At 42.1% G+C, this 23196-nt stretch overlaps 2 protein-coding genes across 2 annotated transcripts; one reads left to right on the top strand and one right to left on the bottom strand.

Moving 5' to 3' along the window:
- Positions 1-1489: 1489 nt before the first annotated feature.
- Positions 1490-6542, bottom strand: LOC107295662 (proto-oncogene Mas-like). The gene is made up of 3 exons (XM_029285898.1): positions 6518-6542; positions 5539-5596; positions 1490-2393 (listed from the first exon to the last, which is right to left on the bottom strand). The coding sequence occupies exons 1-3, from the start codon at positions 6540-6542 to the stop codon at positions 1490-1492; spliced, it is 987 nt and encodes a 328-aa protein (XP_029141731.1).
- Positions 6543-9938: 3396 nt separating this feature from the next.
- LOC107295668 (proto-oncogene Mas-like) lies at positions 9939-16978 on the top strand. Its single transcript, XM_015824987.1, has 4 exons — positions 9939-10080; positions 13333-13429; positions 14625-14673; positions 15800-16978. Exons 2-4 carry the CDS (start codon positions 13357-13359, stop codon positions 16665-16667), a joined length of 990 nt encoding a protein of 329 aa, XP_015680473.1. The 5' UTR covers positions 9939-10080; positions 13333-13356; the 3' UTR covers positions 16668-16978.
- The last annotated feature ends 6218 nt before the right edge of the window (positions 16979-23196 follow it).

Here is a 23196-nt window from a genome sequence, read left to right as displayed (position 1 = left end):
CTGAGATATTGGAACACTGCTATCATGTCCCCCCTCGTCCTTCTCTTTGTTAAACTAGACAAACCCAATTCCAGCAACACCTGCTGCTTGCAGGGACCAGCTCCTCCCCCTCCCCACCTGCCACTGCTGCAGCCACAGGTCCACGAAGCCAGAAAGGTTGAGGACCACTTGCTTAGCCAATCCTTGAAAATCCCTTCCAGGATTATTTATTTGTTTGCCTCCACCAAGGAATAAACACATTAAAGGGCTGGGACTGTTCCTTCCTGAGGATTAGCCATCTGATCTTGAGAGTAAAGACTGTCTTGAAGGAGACATTACCTATACTTTATCCATCACCAAATATATGAATAGAATAACAGCGTTGGAAGGGGCTTTGTAGACCATCTAATCCAACTCCCTGCCCAAGCAGGAGACCCTACACTATTTCTGACAAATGGTAGTCCAGTCTCTTCTTGAAAGCTTCCAGTGATGAAGCTCCCACAACTTCTGAAGGCAAGTTATTCCTTTGGCTGATTGTTCTAACTGTCAGGAAGTTTCTCCTTAGTTCTAGGTTGCTTCTCTCTTTGATCAGTTTCCACCCGTTGCTTCTTGTCCTGCCTTTAGGTGCTTTGGAGAATAGCTTGACTCCCTCTTCTTTGTGGCAGCCCCTGAGATATTGGAAGACTGCTATCATGTCACCCCTTGTCCTTCTCTTCATTAAACTAGACATACCCAATTCCAGCAACCATTATTTATATATTTTAGCCTCCAGTCCCCTAATCATCTCTGTTCCTCTTCTCTAAACTTTTTCTAGAGTCTCAACACCTTTTTATAGGATCTAATAAGCATGCCTAAAAAGATAGATATATACGCCAAAGCTTAGAACATCTTCAATTTGCAAACTGTCCAACTTTCTATTAATTGTATGAACATTTTAAGTTGGAAAACAAAAATCCAATTTTGATTATACTGAGCACATCTTTTAAAGTATGAAATTTGGGAACAATGGGTTGAAAAATGTAATGAAGACAAATAGTTCTCACCATAAATATTAGATGTATTTAAAGTTTCACACGTGTCTGGAATAAGGAACAAGAACAACTACATAAGTAGGCCAAAGTAGTTTCTTTATCGCAGATTAAGAACCTTGCTAGTTTGACTGCATTCTCTGGGGAACAGGAATATAAAGGCTTCAAGGGTCTGGTTTCTCTTGCTTCCTCCAGTGGAAAGACTCCAAGCTAGAACCCCTCTTTATTCCTCCCTCTACTCTAGCCAGTGATTCCAACCCAATACAGTAGTAATCATTACTATTACTAAGAAATATAATGGACATATCTAATTTAAGAATATTTGATACAGTTGAGTCTTCTTCACATCTAGAAGCTACATATACAGCAATGTTTCCAAATGTTGCTATTTTGTTTCACGAGTTACATTAACTTCGTATGTTCTTGCTGAAAGGATACATTATTTATGACTTTTAAAATGAATCAACCGTGATAGTGATTCTTCACAACTGGTCTTCCTTCATGGTTTGCTGCTCTGCTGGGCTGCCCTGTTCGTCCTGGAAAACTCTTTGCAGAGCAACCTTGAAGGATGTTCTGGGCTGATCCTTTCCCCTATTCCTCCTCCCAACTAGGAAATAAAGGAGTGGGTTGATGCTGCTCTTGAGGGAGGCACATCCCATCCCAATGGTCAGGAGGATGGGATGACAGGAACCAAAATATTCAGCCACATAAAAGACATTCATTGGGAGAGAAAAAAGGAGGAAGCAAAGGAGAGCCAGCAATAAGGCAGTGAGCAACTTCCTTTGATTGCGTTGTGATTTAGACCTCCTATGAATCCAGAGAGTCACAGTGGACACAACCATGATAGGCGTACAAAGTAAACCATTCACAATAAGCTGGTAGAGCAAAGGTGAACTTCCAGAGCTTCTGGTCAGGTGGAGAATGAAGTGCACTGCAGAGAGGAGGAAAGAGAGGATCCAGATGAGGCCACAAACAAGGCTGGGCAGATATGGACGATGATGGCGGCGATGCCAGAGAGGGAAGAGGACAGCCACACACCTCTCCAGGCTGATGGCCATCAGCAGAAACTGGCTGGCAGAATAGGTGAAGAAAAAGAGCTCAAGAAATAAGAAGAAAGTTAGGAAGATAGTTTTTTCATGCAGAGTTAAAATAGCCACAAATATAGCCACGGTCATAAGAGATGTGAGGACCCCAAAATCAGCAATGGAGAGGTTCAGGATGAAAGTAGTGAAAGAATTCCTCCTAATAGAATAGGCCAGGAGATAAATTGTCCTTCCATTTCCCACCAGTCCCAAAATACAGATAATGAGAATGAAGCCATTGATAAATCGTGTTAAATAACCAAGAGTAGAAGTAGTTCTAAAAGATTCTGTCCAGCTATCACACCTGTTAACAGAAAGAGACAAAAAGAGAATCAGCCCTTGTCTCAAGAATCCATGAAGTGTCCAAATATTCAAACCATTCAATAGGTTTTGTGTTAAATTATCAAACAATTGATCACATGAAGAAGAGAAAATTTCTGATATTTTAGAAATATTTGAAGCAATTTCTACAATTTTAAAAATTGACCATTTCAGGATCATTCGTAGACGTTTTAACAATATTTCACGTAAGTTCATCCTCCTTATATATCCTGATAACAAAAAGAGATCAATCAATCAATCAATCAATCAATCAATCAGAATAGAGCTGAAAGGGACCTTGAAGGTCTTCTAATCCAACCCCTTGCTCAAGCAAGAGACCCAGTACCATTTGAGACAAGTGGCTGTCCACTCTCTTCTTAAAAACTTCCAGTGTTGGAGCACCTACAACTTCTGGAGGGAAGCTGTTCCACTGATTAATTGTTCTCACTGTCAGGAAATTTCTCCAGGTTGCTTCTCTCCTTGATTAGGTTAATAATAATAATAATAATAATAATAATAATAATAATAATAATAATAATAATAATAATAATAATAATAATAATAATAATAATAATAATAATAATAATAATAATAATAATAATAAAGTTGGAAGGGACCTTGGAGGTCATCGAGTCCAACCCCCTGCCCAGGCAGGAACCCTACACCATTTCAGACAAACGGCTGTCCAGTCTCTTCTTAAAAACTTCCAGTGTTGGAGCATTCACCACTTCTGGAGGCAGGTTGTTCCATTGGTTAATTGTTCTGACTGTCAGGAAGTTTCTCCTTAGTTCTAAGTTGCTTCTCTCCTTGATCAGTTTCCACCCGTTGCTTCTAGTCCTGCCTTCAGGCGTCTTGGAGAATAGCTTGACTCCCTCTTCTTTGTGGCAGCCCCTGAGATATTGGAACACTGCTATCCTGTCCCCCCTCATCCTTCTGTTCGTTAAACTAGACATACCCAATTCCAGCAACCGTTCCTTATATGTTTTAGCCTCCAGTCCCCTAATCATCTTTGTTGCTCTTCTCTGTTCCATCCATTGTTTCTTGTTCTGTCTGCATGTACATCTGCTTCTTGTTCTGTCTGCATGTACATCTGCTTCTTGTTCTGTCTGCATGTTCATGTATTTCTGTTTTAATATGCAGACAGAAAAACACACATGTAGATACCCACACTTTTTCCCTACATATCAACACGTGTCTGCTTGTTTACTAGCTGATGATAACCACAGTCCTATAATCATTGTTTCTCAAGAGTTTGGTCAACTGCTACACTCAATACTGGTCTTTTCTTTTCACCCAAAAGTCCTCAAGATGAATTTTAGTAGAACTCCCACTGTTCTCCATTATTAGCCATTCTGGCTAATGGTAGAGTAGAGTTATTAAGTATCTGACCAGGCTAAGGATAACACAAAGAATTGGAAAAGAGGACAAATCTGGGAGAAGGACACACTATTTAACATTCATATTTACATTCTTTGGAGAGGAAGGGATTGCAAGTATGAATACAGGGCCACAACAGCAAATGTACTTTGAGAGTAATTGTGCTAGCACAAGCAGTTAGTCTTCAATGTGTAATTGATAAAGGTCTTGTCAATATCAAACAGAGCTTCCTAATTCTAAACAATGCTAATTGCATTTGTTACAGACAGGCTACACACCAAAGAAAAGGTGCTTAATAAGCTACTCCAAAGGCCAAAATTTTTTAAGGCTATGCCCACCAGATGGAGGAAGTGAGGAGAAAAGTAGGACATGTTCTCCTATTTTCAGATGTCTAGTAACCTGAGGTTAGAGAAAAATTATAACCACAAGTTCTGGAGAACTTGAAGTTGCTAATCTTTTCCCCACGTAAACAAAAAAAAAGTTCTGGGTTTAAAGGTGGACCCTGCATGACAGTTATCATGAGGTCAAGAAGGTGCCATGGACTTCAAAAGCAATCATCAAAGCTGAAATGTTCTGATTATGTGAGGAGCTTAAATAAAAGACAATAGGAATAACAACCCAGTATCACCTTTTTCTAACTTCTGTGGCTTTAGCAAAAATATCTGGAAACTATGGATCTGCGTCTTGAACACAAGAACAAGTATGAGTGTGGTTCAAGAATTTGCTTGATTCAGATTCCAGATTTCTCACTCTGGACCCATCCCCTATTCAGACACATTCCTGAACAGAGGAAACACTTAAGAGACATTCAGACTGAGGTTCTTAAAAAAAAAAAGCCAGGGTTGTTTGTTTCTTTTTCTTGAAGAACGGATGGAAACTAATCAAGGAGAGAAGCAACCTAGAACTAAGGAGAAACTTCCTGACAGTTAGAACAATTAACCAGTGGAACAACCTGCCTCCAGAAGCTGTGAATGCTCCAACACTGGAAGTTTTTAAGAAGAGACTGGACAGCCATTTGTCTGAAATGGTATAGGGTTTCCTGCCTGAGCAGGAGGTTGGACTCGATGACCTCCAAGGTCCCTTCCAACTTTATTATTATTATTATTATTATTATTATTATTATTATTATTATTATTATTATTATTATTATTATTATTATTATTATTATTATTATTATTATTATTATTATGGATCATTGCACAGTCAGCCAGATGTTCAGACTGGATTGGGCATTTTGTCTACCTATCGAGTCCTTACCAAGGAATAATAATAATAATAATAATAATAATAATAATAATAATAATATAATATTATTATTATTATTATTACTATTATTACTATTACTATTATTACTATTATTATTATTATTAAGACCCAGGAAAGATTCTCTCCTTAGGTGTCTGTGGTGGTCCATTGTCATCCAACCCTTCTTTTCTTCAGAAAAATCATCTTCTTTGCGTTATGTGGAGCACCAAATTCACATCTGCTCTCAAAATGTTGATGATCTGCTCTCCTGGGAACTTTGTCCATTGTCTGTTGTCTGCACTGAATCCAAACATCCTCACTGGGTTTCTTGGGAATCTGTCCAAAGTGGATTAAGAGCAAGCTGAATTGAGCAACTTCTATCCTTCCTTACCAGAAGCCTCAATGGACAGAGCGGAAGAGCAATTTTCATTTTAGAATGTTATGAAACACTTGGAAGGCTAATTACATTCCTGCAAAGCAAATACTTTGTACCATAATGTACTTACCCATCTGGGTATTCAGGCGTAACATTATAGAAGCCACTTCCACTAAAGTCATCATCATCTAAGGAAGCAATTATATTAAGTCAAGATTATGGTCAATAAAGGCAGGCGGCAAAAATGCTAGTGTGTTTTAGATTTAAAAAGTTCTTCCATACAGATTTGTGTCTTTCTGAATGCAGTGCGTATGCATAAATCAAATAATCCCCAGTGGTTTTTTTATATATACTATAGTTGCCCAGATAGTCATTAACTGATATTCAGTCTCTGTGGTCCTCTCTAAACTTCCCCAGAATTATAATCCATTCAAAAATGCTCATTTTGAAAAATCGACTATTTCTCCATCCTTGTTTTTCCCACATTTTCAGAAATGGTTCTAGACCTCCAGTCACATTTTTTTCTCAATGTTCTCTTGAAGAACAAAGAGGTTGACTTCAATTCTTGTGTCCTTCTGGGATGATATTGCCTGAGCAAGTGGCAGGTATCAATGTGTTCATATTCTTAAATGCTCCATAAGAGTTTCTGAATAATTCTATCAGAAGCCATTTTTGTGAAAGCAGCCTCTGAATGTTTGCAAAATGCCAATGCCTTCCCAATGCCTTCCCCCCAACCCCAGGAGGTGGGGAAAGAACAGGGAGTAGTAGAATTTGAATTTTGGAATAAGTTTATGAAGCTTATGAATACTATTTTTTCATAAATAGTACCCACAAGAAAAGAGAAATGATAGATAGATAGACAGACAGACAGACAGACAGACAGACAGACAGACAGACAGACAGACAGACAGACAGACAGACAGACAGACAGACAGACAGACAGACAACTTTTTGTCATTTTTTACTGTGGGCACAATGGCACACATTAAAAATGAAATTTAATTGCTTGCTCTCAAAGTGTACACATACAGAACACATATTTAAACATACTATGATATGGTATCTAATATATGAGATGATATCTAATATAATTTACATGCTGTTCCTACCTTCTATGTAATTAAATTCTTCCATTGTGCAAAATTGTTGTTTGTCTGTTTGGGGAAATTCAGATCCAAGTGAAGGAGGACAATTCAAGACACTGCAATTTAAGAGGAAATACAATTATTAAAAGAAAGTCAACCTGACTGTGGTTCTGACTGTCAAAATGACATAAAGAACTCTGTTCTTGGATTCAACTTCAAAATCATGGTTAGTTTGCCGTCTGCAGAAAACACATGTAATCCTTCCTAGCTCTCAATAGGTATAATTACTAGGTATAATGCCAGAAAAAAAGTTGACAAACAAAGCATATACTTGATTTTTACATAATGATAACAGCGGAAAAAAATCATTTTCACACAATATTGGAAAAATGAAGAAATACCACCAGAGAAAGAAATAATTAAAAAAAAAATTACAACGTGCAGAAATGGACAGACTTACTTTGAGAATACAGAATATGTTCAAATTTGTGACTTATTTTATCAATGGCTGGAGAAAAGAATAAAGGATTAGGAATTAAATTAGTATTAGTGAATGATAAACTCAAACAACACGTTTGTTGAATAAATACTCCTGAATTGTATGAAAAAAAATAATAAAAACTTTACAAAAAAAGTAACTTGAGAATAGAGTTCATGTATGTATGTATATATATGTGTGTGTATGTGTGTGTGTTAAATTTAGATTTTTGCCAACAAAGAATTAAAGGGAGACCAGTATAGCTATTTCGAGCTATTTAGCTGTCATCAGCTAGCCATACCCTTCTGAAATTCAAACCTGGGCTGCTTGCACTTTATATATATATATAAAGATTTATCGGAATCAGAGATAATAGAACACGTCATATCATTCTGGAATAAAATTGCTGCTAAATTGAGTTCTGTTATTTGCCAGAGCATCCTGCAAAACTTGCTGATCCCATCCTGATGGTTTCCAAAGCCTATCCTGAACTCAAAAAAAAGAGAGTACTTTGAAAATAACAATTACTGCAAGAGAAGCTTTGCTTTTACTATTAACCTACCTGGTGATGATAGGAAGAATCTCCAGAGCAGACCAGCAGAATCTCAAGGATGATATTCTCGCTGTCCTCTATTTGATGGAGTCAGTTCCTTCTTCCGAGAAAGGGGAATTGAATTGGACCAACCTGCAGACTTTCTGGGGAAGAAAAAAAAGAACTTGTGCAATAGGTGTCTCTGATTTTTGCAACTTAAAGTGTTATCACAGACAAGAGGCAAAGGAAATGCTAAAAAAATGACCAGACTAGAGGAGTTTTAAGGTCATGAATTGAGATTCGGAATCACACGGTGACTTATGATATGAGAAATGGAAAGCTAACGTAGCTTTTAAGAGTCCTCTTGTTAGACCTCACATACATAATTTGGAATAGATATAAAACAAGGACAAGATATGAAAACAAAGTACTGGAACATACCAACGGTCTTAAACATCAGGGTTGTCCTTCCTGATCACGTTGTTCTAATATTTAAGAGACCAGCTGTGGAGCATACAGGAAACACAGGCTTGAAAGATGAGTGTTTTTTCCTGCCCATGTGAGATATATCAGATATGGGACATGCTTGTTTTACTGATAAAAAATGGCTGTTATGGGACATCTGCTAGTATTGCTGCCCCAAAGAAGAGGGAGTCAAGCTGTTCTCCAAAGCGCTTGAAGGCAGGACAAGAAGCAACGGATGGAAACTAATCAAGGAGAGAAGCAACCTAGAACTAAGGAGAAACTTCCTGACAGTGAGAACAATTAACCAGTGGAACAACCTGCCTCCAGAAACGGTGAATGCGCCAACACTGGAAGTTTTTTAAGAAGAAACTGGACAGCCATTTGTCCGAAATGGTATAGGATTTCCTGCCTGAGCAGGGGGTTGGACTAGATGACCTCCAAGGTCCCTTCCAACTTTATCATTATTATTATTATTATTACCTTTAAAATCACATGATACTTTTTTTTTTTGAGGAATGGTATAAAAATGTTTTTTTCCCTAGTGACTTGATTTGGGAACTGTATAATCCCAAGGAGTCTATTCTGTACAGAATAAAATGTGTTTCATGTCCACCTTGGATGCGATTTGTTGAACTATAGATGCCAGGAAACCAACATCCTGTATTGGAACAAAAACCTTTGGTCTTGCTCCATCTAGATCAGTCTAAGGGGAAATCCTTTCTATTCACTGAGTTTCTGATTTTTGGTCTGAAGTCCAGAATCAAACATGCATTTGCACCTTGGAAAAAATGAGCAAAATAGTAGATGCTTGCACTATTTCTTGGAGTCATTTTGAAAGCAAGGATTGGTTGTTTATTGGTCATCTAGTCCAGGCAGGAAACCCTATACCATTTCAGACAAATGGCTGTCCAGTCTCTTCTTAAAAACTTCCAGTGTTGGAGCATTCACCACTTCTGGAGGCAGGTTGTTCCACTGATTAATTGTTCTAACTGTCAGGAAGTTTCTCCTTAGTTCTAGGTTGCTTCTCTCCTTGATTAGTTTCCATCCATTGCTTCTTGTCCTGCCTTCAGGCGCTTTGGAGAATAGCTTGACTCCCTCTTCTTTGGGGCAGCCCCTGAGACATTGGAAGGCTGTTATCATGTGCCCTCTGGTCCTTTTCATTTCTTGTAAATCACCATGTGAATCAGATCTCAATTCAATGCCTTTTAAATCCTGTGACTCTTTGATATGATCGTATCTTTAAGCACCTCCTTTGCATCTTGTGTGGAAAAACAGCTTAAGTTACAAAAGTCGGAGATCCATATGATAGAAGTAAAAGAAAGATCTTCAAAATTTAATATTGAAAGAGAAATTTAAAATTGAATTTGCTGCAGTGGAAATATACTGAGTAGAGAAGCTATGGTGAGAAAGAGGAAAGGTTAACATAAAGAAAGGATGTAAATGAAATATGTAGGCAAAATTAGCTGGGTCTTAAGAGTGGGAAAAGGAAGACGAAAACGTCTGTCATAGAAGATAACTAGCAAAACAGGAAAGAACCTATTTTTCTAAGAAGTCATAAAAAAGGGGGGCCAGAACTCAGGCAACTGAGCATGCGCAATTAATTGATTAATATTAACTGACACACCTTGCATAAATTATCTCCTAATTTTAATGTACATGTGATGTATGATTTAGTATGTAGCAGGAAATATGTAGGAGGCGGTCGGAAAGAGTGTAACCTCATAGTACCTCAGCCAATGGGGAAAGAGGAGGGATGTGGCAGCCGGGACAAGGGATGTATAAAGAAGGAAATACTTTGGGTTAAAACTTTGGAAAGAACCAAGCTCTCCAATAAACGAAACAAAAGGCCTTCACTGTGTCTTGGCTGGTTATTGGTCAGGCGAGCTTGCCTCTGGTCATGAAGGAAAGTAGCCAGGAGCACATAACACATATTACGCAAGTTCCTTTTTCTCTTTCTGAGAAAGGTTGCAGCTTGGTTCAGCTCAATTCCCCTTTCTCACTGAGACTGCCTCAAGGGCGAAATGTCTGGATTCACGGGAAAACATCTCCGCCTTACCTTCTGGAAAAAATAAGTTGCTGGTCCTCTCTGGAGATTCTTCCTTTCTTCACCAGGTATGTCAGCAGTAAAGACAAGAGTTTCTGTTGTGGTCGTTGTTCTTTGCAAAGTACTCATTTTTGAGATCAGGATAAGACTTGGAAATCTTCAGGGTGGGATCAGCAGATTCGGCAGGATCCCCTAGCCAATCATGGGACTCAACTTCAATTTCAATTCAGAAGAGAGCTGGAAAGGACCTTGGAGGTTTTCTAGTCCAATCCCCTGCTCAAGCAGGAGACCCTACACCAGTGATGGCGAACCTTTTGGAGACCGAGTGCCCAAACCGCAACTCCAAACCCACTTATTTATTGCAAAGTGCCAGGGCTGCATCAGCATTGTGGTGCCCTCAGGGGGAGAGGGGGGCATGGCCCACTGAGTGAGCGTGGCTGTGGTGGTCACAGCAGACTGGGGGGGCATGGCTGGGGTGGCCGTGACCACCTTGATGTTGCTTGTGGAGGGGACACCTATGGGGACCGGGCAGGGTTGGGGGAGATCCAAGGGTCTCTGGTGGGTGGGGTGGTAGGCAGAAGGTTCTTCCTGTGGGGTGAGGCAGGGGGCAGGGCGGGGGTGCCATTGCCATGGGACAAGGGAAGGTGAGGCAGTGTCCAGGATGACTGCTGCCTGACACCATTGGCCCCTGCACTCAGAGGCCAGCAAGTGCCTGGGGGCCAATGATGTCCATCAGCAGCCACAGCCTTCCGGCCCCTCAACCGGCGCACTCTGGGGCTTCCCAGCCCACTGCCAGTACCGGGCCAGCCCTCCAGCAGCAGGCGAAGTAGGGAAGGGGAGAGGCGCATGATGCAGACTGCTGGACATGCCTACTCCATCCCATCTGTTTTTGCTTGCAGTTGGAGAGCAGGTTGCTGCTGGTCATCTCGCCCCCCTCGCAGATCTTGCCCTTGGCCCACACATGGAGCCTGTTCCCTTTGCACACCCAACACACCTTGGCCCCACCATGGGATGCCACCGCCAGCAACTCGTGTAGGTCCATTAGGCCACCACCCAGAGCGGCAGCCCCACCCAGCACAAAGGAGGCGAAGCAGCCAGCTAGCAAGCTTGAGTAGAGGTGGTAGAGCACGCTCAGGCCCAGCAAGCCAAAGGCCACTCCAAGCGGGGAAAGCCAGTTCCCCATTGGCACCATGCCCCCCCTATCCCAGCTAGGATTGCGTGCCTCTCCCCATCTCTGCTGGGCCCGAGCAGCCATGACACCAATGGGGATCTGCCTTTCTCCGCTCAGGGTGGCCTTTTGCCTGCTGGCCCGGGGCGTGCTCTACCACCTCTACGTGGGGCTTCCTAACCAACCGCTTTACCTCTATGCTGATGGGTTTCTGTGTGTGTGTGTTTGGGCTAATCTTGTCAGTTTTTACATTGTTTCTATCAGGTGGATATTTCCGCAGCCTCTAATCCAGTCGGTTTTTTTTATTGTTTACACAAGGCGCATGTTTTGTGGTTTCTTATCCCCCAAGGCCGTTTCCTTTGGCTAAATGGTTCTTGGCTGTCTGCCCAGAATTACACAGGGTGAGGGAGGAAGAGCGAGAGAGAAAAAAAAACCTCTCTTCTTTAGTACTTTTAAATTTCGGCTTGATTTATCCTTTCTTGTAAAGCCGGATGAGGCCCACGAAATGGTTTCATGTGGCCCGCGAAGCCATCCTGGAAACAATGAGGGAACGGCTCCCTCTGCCTTGGCCCTGGCCCAGGATGGCCGGCCGAGAGCCAATGTACAATTTGTGGTGGCCATCTATGCTGAAATGCATTCAGTCTTAGCTCCACAAGGCCGTCTGGAAACAGCGAGGAACCAGCCCCTGCCGCGTCGGCCCCACCCCATGGGTGCATGCTGGGGAAGGTCACCCTTTGTGAGGAATGAAGAAATGGACCATGCCTTGGCGCTTGCCCCGGTCCCACCCCTTTCTGCCAGATCTGTCCCACTCCTGCCCAGGCCCCGACAGGCACCCTTGACGCGAACGATGTAGAGCTGGCCATGCCCACCCAGTAGGCCACAGCCACTCCATCCACGCCCACCCAGTAGGCTGCACCCACCCTGGCCACACCCACCCGGCCCCCCAAGGGCAACCGCAATGCTGATGCGGCCCTCAGTGAAATTGAGTTTGACAGCCCTGTTGTAAAGGGAAGTGGCTGTTTCCTTGAGGCATTTTCTCCCCCCCCGCCCCCCATGCTTCCTGGACGAATCTATATTTGTAATAGCTAGTTTCTGGGTCTGAGTTCCTTTTGAGATTTTTCTATTACTTCTTTTTGGAAGATCTGATTGTGCAGTATTTCTAAAGAAAATGTTCTTCTGTCTCAGGGGTTTAGGTTGGTTAGCCCCCCCCCCCCAAATACTGGAATAATACTATCGTGTCTCCCATAGTCCTTCTTTTCTCTTGACATTTTCCAAGGCACCAGACGGCAGGAAAAGAAACACTGGATGGAAACTAATCAAGGAGAGAAGCAACCTGGAATTAAGGAGAAACTTCCTAACAGCGAGGACAATTAACCAGTGGAACAGAAGCTGCCTTCAGAAATCGTGGGTGCTCCATCACTGGAGGTTTTTAAGAAGAGATTGGACAGTCACTTGTCTGAAATTGTATTATAGGGTCTCCTGCTTGAGCAGAAAGTTGGATTAGAAGACCCCCAAGTTTCCTTCCCGCTCTATTCTGACTGACTGATTGCTCCAGGATTTTTGAAAGATATGGTGCAATGGTTCTGAGATAGTATCTGCCAGCATCTTCAGAACTCTGGGATGTAATCCATCAGATCCTGGTGATTTATATTCATCAAGAACAGACAGGTGTTCTTTTACCATTTTCTTGCTTATTTTAATTTTAATTTTTAGTCTGTCCTTTAGAGTTAGGTTTTTGGTAGGTTGGGCTACAGTTTCTTTTTGCGTGAAGACTGATGCAAAGAATGAGTTAAGCAGCTCTGCTTTCTCTCCACTGCCTCTTAACTTGACTCTTAAATCTATCCAGCTACAACAGCAGGTTCTATTCTCACGCTAATGATTGTTAAGCTGCTAACTTTTTAAATACTTTCTTTCCGTTTTTAAAATGCATGTTTTGTACTTAAACGTACTGCATTTCTGCTCTTTTGGGCTTGGCCTGTAAATAAATTTTGATTGCTTGATTGAAAGCTAAGAAGGGTTATTATGCCTGTTTTGTGTGGACAAAGGAATTTGAATTCCCTAAGAGCCCAAATCCTTTCAATCATTTTGACAATCAGAAAAAAAAAATCGAGTTTGCTTGCTTTTGATAATGGCATTTCCTCTTAAATTACAGTGTCCCAGATTGTCCACCTTATCCATGGAGTTGAATGTTTCTAAGCAAGAAAACGACATTTTTTGCACAATGGAGCAGCAATTTAATTATTCAGATGGTATGAACAGCATGAAAACTGTACTGTATATTATTTCCTTTCCTTTGTGGATGCTACTGATAACAAAAACCTCGAGGGTTCATAATGCTTCATGAACTTATTCCCAAAATGAAATTTTAGCAGCAAATCGCAAGTCACCCCTGTCCCATCCCTCCTGGGATTAAGCTTGCATTGACATTTTGAAGACATTCCGTGGGTATGTTCACAAAATGTCTCCTAAGCAATTTTTTTTCATAAAATAGTTTTCATGGGGAATGTAACTATTGAAAGAAAAGTCTTCATCGTGGTTCAGTCCAAGCTGGGAATAAACATGGTGACTGCTTTAGAAAGAAGGTTGCAGTTTATTGAAGAGGAGAGCCAGACAGAAAGATGGCTCTGGCAGAAAAAAAAAGTGAGCACATGTAGGGAGTGGGTTTTTATACCCTCTGGAGCCTTTTGTTTGGAGTTGTTTCCTGTTCCTGTTTGAGGCTATTTCCTGTGTCATGGATTTTGACCTGTGTCCCTTTGGCATCTGTGAGTTAATCCTATTATATCATGTCTTAGACTTTGGGTGGGGTATGTAGATTTTAGGTGTCTTTGTCTTCTTAATCTTCTAGCTCCAACCTTCCTGGATTTACATCTGCATTTCTATAGAGCTGGTTTCTGCTTGGGGGAGGGAGACAGAAAAACTGGGCATGCTTTTCTGCCTCTTTAAGATCCTTTGAGGAAATATATTTTTCTGCCCTTTTAATATTTCCTTCTCTGGGGGGTCTGACTTCCCACATAAGAATGTTAACATTGTGTTATTTGCCATTTCCTATACACAACGTCATCCCAGAATTGTCCTTTGGAAGGACACAAGGGATGAAGCCAATCTCCATGTACTTTAAGATTTATTTTAAGTGATTTGAAGCCCAGAAGCATTTCTGAAAATGAAGGAAAAACAAGGGTGGGAAGAACATTTTCCCTTTGAAGATGATTTTTTTTTCTAATTAATTATCAGGTTAAATATTTCTGGGGCAGGGACCTTAGAAAGCACCACCCAAACTGATTACTCACCAACGGCTCTCTGGGGTGACCACAGGAAAAAATATTGAGGATTTATTTATTTATCTATACACAGACACAGAGACATAAAAACAAATTTGTAACTTTGGAAGATGTTTCTAAAATATATGTGTATTTTGACACTAATCATGATCTTTCTGTACCTTAGATTTAAATAACACAGGACACTATGGTGTGTGGCCAACCTACTATGTCTTGTAAGTATTTTATGGTGCAAAATATTGTCTTGGAAGGAATTAAATTAGCCTTCAAATTGTTTCATCACATTCCAAAGGAAAATTCATCCTCTGCTCTGCTCATTGGAGCTGCTGGAATAGGAGCCTCTTCTGAAGGATGGAGATTGCCCAACTCAGCTTGTTCTTAACCTACTTTGGGTGAATGTACAGAGACGTCAGATTCCCAAGTGATTCAATGAAGATTTTTAAAGTAGAGTAGAGTAGAGTAGAGTAGAGTAGAGTAGAGCAGAGCAGAGTAGAGTAGAGTAGAGTAGAGTAGAGTAGAGTAGAGTAGAGTAGAGTAGAGTAGAGTAGAATAGAATAGAATAGAATAGAATAGAAGCCACACTTGGAATACTGCATCCATTTTTAATGATACTGGTTTTATCCTTGCTTTAAATTGTAATCATTTGTTTTTGTGTGATTTATACTTTCTGTTTTTATCTGTTGCTATCTACCTTAATTCCACACTTGGAATACTGCATCCAGTTTTGGTCACCACAATGTAAAAAAAGATGTTGAGACTCTAGAAAGAGTGCAGAGAAGAGCAACAAAGATGATGAGGGGACTGGAGGCTAAAACATATAAGGAACGGTTGCTGGAATTGGGTATGTCTAGTTTAATGAAGAGAAGGACAAGGGGGGACATGATAGCAGTGTTCCAATATCTCAGGGGCTACCACAAAGAAGAGGGAGTCAAGCTATTTTCCAAAGCGCCTGAAGGCAGGACAAGAAACAAAAGATGGAAATTAATCAAGGAGAGAAGCAATCTAGAACTAAGGAGAAACTTCCTGACAGCTAGAACAATTAACCAGTGGAACAACCTGCCTCCAGAAGCAGTGAATGCACCAACACTGGAGGTTTTTAAGAAGAAACTGGACAGCCATTTGTCCGAAATGGTATAGGGTTTCCTGCCTAAGCAGGGGGTTGGACTAGATGACCTCCAAGGTCCCTTCCAACTCTACTACTACTACTACTACTACTACTACTACTACTACTATTACTACTACTACTATTATTATTATTATTATTATTATTATTATTATTTCAGCATTCAAGGATTTCTGAAACAAGGAATGATTCTCTTTTTTGTTTCTTTCTGTTAACAGGAGTCATGGCTGGAATGAATATTTTAGAGCTACTCCTACGTTTGATGTTTTAACCCGGAACCTCATCAACGGCTCCATTGCCATTGTTTGCATTTTAGGCCTGATTGGAAATGGAGCAACGATTTATTTTTTAGCCTATTCCATTAAGAGGAATTCTTTCACCACTTTCATCCTGAATCTCTCCATTGCTGATTCGGGGGCCCTCACATTCTTTATTATGGCAGCTATATTTGTGGCTGTTTTAACTCTCCATAAAACGACTAAACTTCTGGCAGTTTTTTTCTTGTTATTTTTTGAGCTCTTTCTCTTCACCTATTCTGCTAGCCAGTTTCTGCTGACGGCCATCAGCCTGGACAGGTGTGTGGCGGTCCTCTTCCCACTCTGGCATCGCTGCCATCGTCCGCCATATTTCTCCACCCTTGTTTGTGTCATCATCTGGATCCTCTCCTTCCTGCTCTCTGCAGTGCACTTCATTCTCCACCAGACCAGCAGCTCTGAAAGTTCACCTTTCCTTTATCAGCTGATTGTGAATGGTTTACTTTGTACCCCACTCATGGTTGTGTCTACTGGGACTCTCTTGATTCATGTAAGGTCTAGATCACAACGCAATCAAAGGAAGCTGCTCTCCGTCATCCTGCTGGCTCTCCTTTGCTTCCTCCTTTTTTCTCTCCCAATGGATGCCTTGTATGTCATTGAATATTTTGGTTCTTATAATCCCCTCCTCGTGACCATTGGGATAGGATGTGCCGCTCTCAATAGCAGCATCAACCCACTCCTTTATTTCTTAGTCGGGAGGAAGAAGAGGGCAAAGAATCAGCCCAGAACATCCTTGAAGGTGGCTCTGGAAAGAGTCTTCAAGGATGAGTAGCAAACATGAAAGAGCACCAGTTGTGAAGCATCAACACCATTGTTTATTCAAGTCGTAAATGATATATTGTGCAGTAAGAACATACAAAATTGATGTAATTTAGGTAACCAAACAGCAAAATTTGGAAACCATGCAGTATATGGAGCTCCGTTTCCATCCGTCCTGTTTGCCATCGTTCGCTGCCTAGAGACTAAGATGGATGATCTGAAACTTGAGCTGGCCACGAACAAGGAGTGTGTATCGGAGGCGGTGGCCCTTTGAAAGCTCTATGCAATGAAATTTCTTTTTGATGTATGCTGATTGGTGTACATTCAAAGTGACAATAAAGTTATTATTATTATTATTATTATTATTATTATTATTATTATTATTATTATTGTTGTTGTTGTTGTTGTTGTTGTTGTTGTTGTTGTTGTTGTTGTTGATCATCGCACAGTCAGCCAGATGTTCAGACTGGATTTGGCATTTTTGTCTACCTATCGAGTCCTTACCAAGGACCTGGGATAGGCAAATGTGGATGTTTGATGGTATTACAGATATCGTTGCAGGATGCAAGCAGTTGCTAGTAAGGCTGCCTTTTGCAATTGACTAATGGCGAATTTGTCAACTGCTCAAACAGGCAACTCACTGAATAGGTTTTTGTGTTAAACTGTCATCCAATGATTGATCATATGAAGAAAATTTCTGACATTTTTTTTTTGTTGTTGTTAGTTGCGAAGGCATGTCCAACCCATCGCGGCCCCATAGACAATGTTCCTCCAGATCTTCCTGTCCTCTACCATCTTCTGGAGTCCATTTAAGCTCACGCCTACTGCTTCAGTGATCCCATCCAGCCACCTCATTCTCTGTCGTCCCCTTCTTCTCTTGCCTTCAATCTTTCCCAGCATTAGACTCTTCTCCAGTGCGTCTTTCCTTCTCACTAGATGGCCAAAGTACTTGAGTTTCAACTTCAGGATCTGGCCTTCTAAACATTTTAGAACAAACCATATGTGCACCTGACAGTGAAACCAAGTTACATTTTTATCAGCATTTCTAGCAATATTGAGAATACGCAGACATCCACAAATTCCACCAAACCAACTCCAGGTGAATCAAATAAACCCAAAGAGACAGCACTATTTGGGGGATAGATAAAGCAATCCTAAATAAGCCTGAATCCTTCACAAAACTTGTGACTAGCCCTGCTAGGTTAAATCAAGAAGGCAAGACAAGAAACAATGGATGGAAATTAATCAAGGAGAGAAGCAGCCTGGAATTAAGAGGAAACTTCCTGAGAGTAAGAACAAGTAACCTGTGGAACAGCTTGCCTCCAGAAGTTGTAGATGCTCCATCACTGGAGGCTTTTAAGAAGAGACTGGACAGCCGCTTGTATGGAATGCTATAGTGCAGTGATAGCGAACCTTTTAGAGACCGAGTGCCCAAACTTCAACTCAAAACCCACGTATGTATCGTCGGGTGCCGGGTGAGCGTGGCCCATTGGGTGGGTGTGGCCCATTGGGTGAGCGTGGCTGCAGTGGTAACAGCAAACTGGGTGGGACTAAAAAGTTCAATCAATCAATTCCAACTTTGCGAGATCTTTTTTTTTCCCGTGAGAAGTTGAAATTGATCGATTGATTGAACCCTTTTTTTTGCACACGGTGGCGAAGGCCTAAAGTGAAAAGGTTTTATAAAACTCAGCTGAAGGCCTAGGACTGGGGCAACAGCGCGCGTGCCCACAGAGAGGGCTCTGAATGCCACTTGTGGCACACGTGCCATAGGTTCCCCACCACGGCTATAGTGTCTCCTGCTTGAGCAGGGGGTTGGACTAGAAGACCTCCAAGATCCCTTCCAGCTTTATTCTGATTGATTGATTGATTGATGATCCATGAGAGTGCTGTCCATCTTCTCCATGTTATGCATGATTTTATCAGCTGAGAACTAGAGGTAGTCCTCAACTTACTGCCATTCGTTTAGCAACCATTTGAAGTTACAAGGGTGCTAAACAAGTGGTATTTACAACTGATCTTTGATCTCCCAGCTCTTCCAACACCACCAACACCCCGCCATCATTTGGACCCTGTGTTGTGTAGGAGAAAATTGCACAATAAGGAGCCTCTGAGCCCCCCTTAAACAATCCCCAAACAATATCAGCCGGAGAAATCTGAAGGGAATTTTCAAGCAGCCTAACATGGAAAATCTGAACCTGTTTTCACGTCTTCGGAAATGGAGAACCTCAAAGGCCACGGTTGTCACAGGAGAACTCTGATGAAATGCATCAGAGACAAAAACCTCTTACTTGGAACTGCAGAATAATAAACCTGGCAATCCTTGGCTTTCGTGAATCTTTGTTTCCCCTAGAGGGAGCATTGCAAGTTCGATTTCCTTTTTAAAAACATCAGAAGAAGAACCAAGGCACATGGTTCAATAAAGGAGAATTGTTGCAACTCAGGGTTGAAATGAGGGGTCCTTGGTGCTCTCTGAGCTTGGTAGTTTTCTTGCAGACGTTTTGTTACCCAAACTAGGTTACATCAACAGTGCTAAAAGGAAGAGGGTTTGTGAGGAGGACCACTGATGGGTCCTTGGTGCTCTCTGAGCTTGGTAGTTTTCTTGCAGACGTTTCATTACCCAAACTAGGTTACATCAATAGTGCTAAAAGGAAGAGGGTTTGCGAGGAGGAGGAGGAGGAGGAGGAGGAGAAGGAAGAAGAGGAAGAGGAGAAGGAGAAGGAGAAGAAGGAGAAGAAGGAGGAGGAGGAGGAGGAGGAGAAGGAGAAGNAGAAGAAGAAGAAGAAGAAGAAGAAGAAGAAGAAGAAGAAGAAGAACAACAACAACAACAACAACAACAACAACAACAACAACAACAACAACAACAACAACTGTGTGGAGTCCTTGGTGCTCTCTGAGCTTGGTTGTTTTCTTGCAGACATTTCATTACCAAACTAGGTAACATCACCAGTGCTAAAAGAAAGAGGGTTTGTGGAAAGGAGGAGGAGGAGAACTGATGGGTCCTTGGTGCTCTCTCAGCTTGGTAGCTTTCTTGCCGACCTTTCATTACCCAAACTAGCTGATGGTAGTAAGGAGAGAGGCTTGCTTTCAGCTTATATTCTGGGCAAGCCTCTAGAACAGAGCAAACCCCATCCTTCCTGAATATTTGCAGCTCAGTATTGAAATGAGGGGTCCTTGGTGTTCCCTAAGCCGGTTGCTTCCCTTGCAGACGTTTCATGACCCAACTAGGTGACAGCGTCAGTGCTGCGGTGGGAGGAGTGCGGTTTGCTCTCAGTTTCTATTTGGGGCAAGCCAGCAGGATACAAACCGACAACAAACCCCCCATTCCTTACTAGCGCCGATGGTTGAGCCAGGACACGCCTGCAAGAACAACAACCCAGCTCAGAGAGCAGCGCCAGGGATCCGCGCGCGGTTCAAGCGACACAACCTCACTCCCTGCTTTGCACCACAACTCAAAGGCGTGGATGCCCCCCCACACACACACACCTCCCCACCTCCCGTCTAGCCAGGCAGCGTCGGCTTCAGCCTTGAGAACCGTGGCGGGGGGGGGAGGGAGAAAGCGGCGAGTTTGCAAAGCACCGTTTCATACGACCGCAAGACCCGGAGGTTGCGCTGCAGGCCAAGAGCGCGCCCCGTTTTGCAGACTGGCCGGGCGGAGTAAAAAAAAAAACCCCTCCTTTCAATGGTTGAGGAGCTGAAGCCTTGAAGGCGTGGCGGTGGAGGGAATCACACCAGGCGTGCAAATGACGCAACCGTGCAAGCTCACGCCTGCTGTGTGTCAAAAAAAAAAAAGGAGGCTGGGTTTATTGCGCTGCCCTTATAAACCGGCTCCGGTTCCTCCTTCGCCACTTCGGAAAGGCGCTTTTTCTCGGTTGCAGCTGGAGCGACCGTCGCGGGCTGAGCTGGGAGCGGCGCGATCTGGACAGCCGCGTTGGAAAGATGCTTGGAAAGATGCTTGGAAGATGCTTCTAACCCTCCCGGAATGGCGCTTGGAAGACCCCTCCACATCGCCTTTCTGGACGAAAGACCTGGCGGGTCTTGGCTCCGGAGCGCACCGCCTTCAGGATCGCCAGCCGGCGGTGCGTAAAGGGATTGAGGCCAGATGTTGAAAGTGGAGTAAATTTGGATTATTGACAGCAAGAACGATCAATCAATCCTCGCCCTCCCATCTGGGATGGCTCCCGTGGGAGGAAAAGGAAGGTAAACTGCATCATAAAAGCCTGGCTGAGTTCTCGCGCCGCAGAGGATGGACGTCGCTATCCGAAACGGATGTTACAAAGGGGGGGGGAATACGTTGCTGTTCTGTTTTCTTTGCCCTTGGGGCCCGTTTTTTATTTTATTTTATTTTTTCGTCCAGGGAGAACTTTTGCACCCCGTTCATGGAATTTCCTCCCTGGGGAGAATCACATTTATATCTTTTCGGCACCAGGTGAAGATTTATTATTTTTTTCTATTGTCTTGGGCTTCTTGATGATGATGATGATAATGATGATGATGATGATAATGATACCATCAAACATCCACATCTGCCTATCCCACATCCTTGGTAAGGACTCAATAGGTAGACAAAATGCCAAATCCAGTCTGAACATCTGGCTGACTGTGCGATGATCCATAATAATAATAATAATAATAATAATAATAATAATAATAATAATAATAATAATAATAATAATAATAATAATAATAATAATAATAGTAATAATACAGTTGGAAGGGACCTTGGAGGTCATCTAGTCCAACCCCCTGCTCAGGCAGGAAACCCTATACCATTTCAGACAAATGGTTGTCCAGTCTCTTCTTAAATACTTCCAGTGTTGGAGCATTCACCGCTTCTGGAGGCAGGTTGTTCCACTGGTTAATTGTTCTAACTGTCAGGAAGTTTCTCCTTAGTTCTAGGTTGTTTCTCTCCTTGAGTTGGTTTTGCCTTTAATTTGATTTTGAATGACTGACGTGCGAGTTGCTAGTTCTCATGATGGTTTATGTTGCACTTTATTGTTGTACGTTTTTAATTTTTTTTAAAATAGTGCCACCTAGAGATTTATGGCGATGGGGAGATTTGAAACTTTAAATAAATAAAACAAAAACCATTTTTATTGCATTGGCGTTGGTTTTCTTCCTGTATTCATAGGCTCCTTGCAGATAGGCTTGGGATAACATATTAGATCTTGCCTAGGATTATAAAGTGGATTTATGTGCTAAATTCCTCTTTTTGTGCTAGGCAAAAATCACGAAACTGCATCTCGCTTATTTTGGCCATGCCATGCAGGGGAATTTACTGGAGAAAGCTATTGGGTTTGGAAGAGTTAAATAGTGTTTCTCAACCTTGACAATTTTAAGGCATGTGGACTTCAACTCCCAGAATTCCACAGCCAGCATTGCTGGCTGTGGAATTCTGGGAATTGAAGTCCGCATGCCTTAAAATTGTCAAGGTTGAGAAACACTGATTTAACAGATAAAAAGGAAATCAGGCCATCAAAGAACACGGTGGCTGGACACCGTGAAAGCTGACACTAGCTGGAGCACACAAAAACTCAAAGAACTATTGCAAAATCAGAAGAGGTGGGGATATTTGACCCATGGAATCTCCAAGAGCCAGACATGGCTGAATGGATAACTTCATTATCATCAAATCTGGTGAATGTTTTCTATCATCTCCCTGGAAATAGCCTCTAAGACAAGGGTCTTCAAACTTGGCCCTTTTACGACTCGGGGTCTTCAACACACAGAATTCCTTAGCCAGGCACGCTGGCTGAGGAATTCTGGGAGTTGAAGTCCACAAGTATTAAAGTCGCCCTGTTTGAAGGCCCCTGGCTTAAATGCTAATCAGTGCCTGAATGAAGTTCTACCCTATTGGCAAACAACCAGAAATGGAGACAGACTGGTCTCTTTTGATGGCAGCCACAGTGGCAGCCAACTGAAAAGGACCTTAACAACCATGCCAATTTGCTTGAGATAATATTGTTTGAAATGGCCTCACCCCAATTTCTGCAAGGCTTTACAAAGCATAACCAATGGTCTGCAGTGCTTTACAAAGCATAACCAAATGCATCCAGGAATGATCCAATAGCTGAAGAAATCACTATGAAGCAAAAGTCACAGGCTGATCCCAAGTCAATAATATAGTGAGGCATTCCAGAACAGCTGAAGTTTCAAAATACACTGGAAACTATGCAGAGACAATCCAACAGGGAGGATAGTTCAGGGGGGTCTTCAGACTTGGCCCTTTTATGACTCGTGTAGGGAGTGGGTTTTTATACCCTCTGGGGCTCTTGAGGTTGTTTCCTGTTCCTGTTTGAGGTTTTGTATTTCCTGTGTCATGTACTTTGACTTGAGTCTGAGTGTGCCCCTTTGGCATCTGTGGGTGAATCCTATTGTCCTGTCCTAGAGTTTGGGTGGGGTATGTAGATTTTAGATGTCTTTGTCTTCTTAATCTTCTAGCTGGAGGGCTCCAACCTTCCTGAATGGATTATCACATCTGCATTTCTATCAAGCTGGTTTCTGCTTCAGGGAGGGAGACATGAGTTTATTAAGAAAAACTGGGC

Source organism: Protobothrops mucrosquamatus, unplaced genomic scaffold (genome assembly GCF_001527695.2).
Source record: "Protobothrops mucrosquamatus isolate PMUCROS unplaced genomic scaffold, P.Mucros_1.0 scaffold2441, whole genome shotgun sequence".
Lineage (NCBI taxonomy): Eukaryota > Metazoa > Chordata > Lepidosauria > Squamata > Viperidae > Protobothrops > Protobothrops mucrosquamatus.
The sequence above is the reverse complement of the archived record's forward strand: the minus strand, read 5'-3'. Positions and strand labels throughout refer to the sequence as shown.